This window comes from Vigna radiata, unplaced genomic scaffold (genome assembly GCF_000741045.1).
Source record: "Vigna radiata var. radiata cultivar VC1973A unplaced genomic scaffold, Vradiata_ver6 scaffold_394, whole genome shotgun sequence".
NCBI lineage: Eukaryota > Viridiplantae > Streptophyta > Magnoliopsida > Fabales > Fabaceae > Vigna > Vigna radiata.
In genome coordinates this window covers 150,515-151,316 of record NW_014542624.1, presented here as the reverse complement: position 1 = coordinate 151,316, position 802 = coordinate 150,515, and the positions used below count along the sequence as shown (strand labels likewise).

The following is an 802-nucleotide window of genomic DNA, read 5'->3' as shown; positions in this document are numbered from 1 at the left end:
GGGTGATCTTATCCTGGATGATTTGATCGCGGATGATCTTACCACGGGTGATCTTATCGCGGGTGATCTTATCCTGGATGATTTGATCGCGGATGATCTTACCACGGGTGATCTTATCGCAGGTGATCTTATCTTGGGTGATTTTATCCCGAGTGATCTAATCGTGGGTGATCTTATCTTGGGTGATATTTTCGCGGGTGATCTTATTGCGGGGTGATCTTATCCTAGTCGCGGGTGATATTATCGAACATGATCTTTTCTCGGGGGATCTTATCGTCGGTGATGTTATTGCAGGTGATCATATCACAGGGGATCTTATCGCGGGGTGATCTTGTCGCAGGTGATCTTCTCGCGGGAGATCTTATCGTGGGTGATCTTATCGCGGGTGATCTTATCGTGGGTGATCTTCTAACGGGTGACCCTATCGAGAGTGAACTTATCGCGGGTAGTATTATCGCGGGTGATCTTATATTGGGTGATCTTATCGCGGGAGATCTTATAGTGGGTGGTCTTATAATGGGCGATCTTATCGCGGGTCCTCTTATCGCGGGTGATCGTATCGTGGGTGATCTTATCGCGAGTCATCTTATCGTGGGTGATCCTATCATGGGTGATCTTATCCTGGCCGATCTTATCTCGGGTGATCTTATCGTGAGCGATCTAATCGCGGGTGATCTTATCGCGGGTGATCTTATCGTGGGTCATATTATCGCGGGTAATCTTATCGGGGCTGATCTTAACGCGGGTGATCTTATCGCGGATGATCTTATGGTGGTTAATCTTATCGCGGGTGATCTTATCC

At 47.9% G+C, this 802-nt stretch overlaps 1 protein-coding gene across 1 annotated transcript in view; it reads left to right on the top strand.

Moving 5' to 3' along the window:
- The window catches only part of LOC106780505 (activating transcription factor 7-interacting protein 1-like), a 5,706-nt gene extending 5,377 nt beyond the window's left edge, over positions 1-329 (top strand). The window contains exon 4 of the mRNA XM_014668803.1: positions 229-329. Within this exon, the coding sequence (XP_014524289.1) occupies positions 229-329 (101 nt within the window). The remainder of the gene's footprint in view (positions 1-228) is intronic.
- Positions 330-802: the final 473 nt, after the last annotated feature.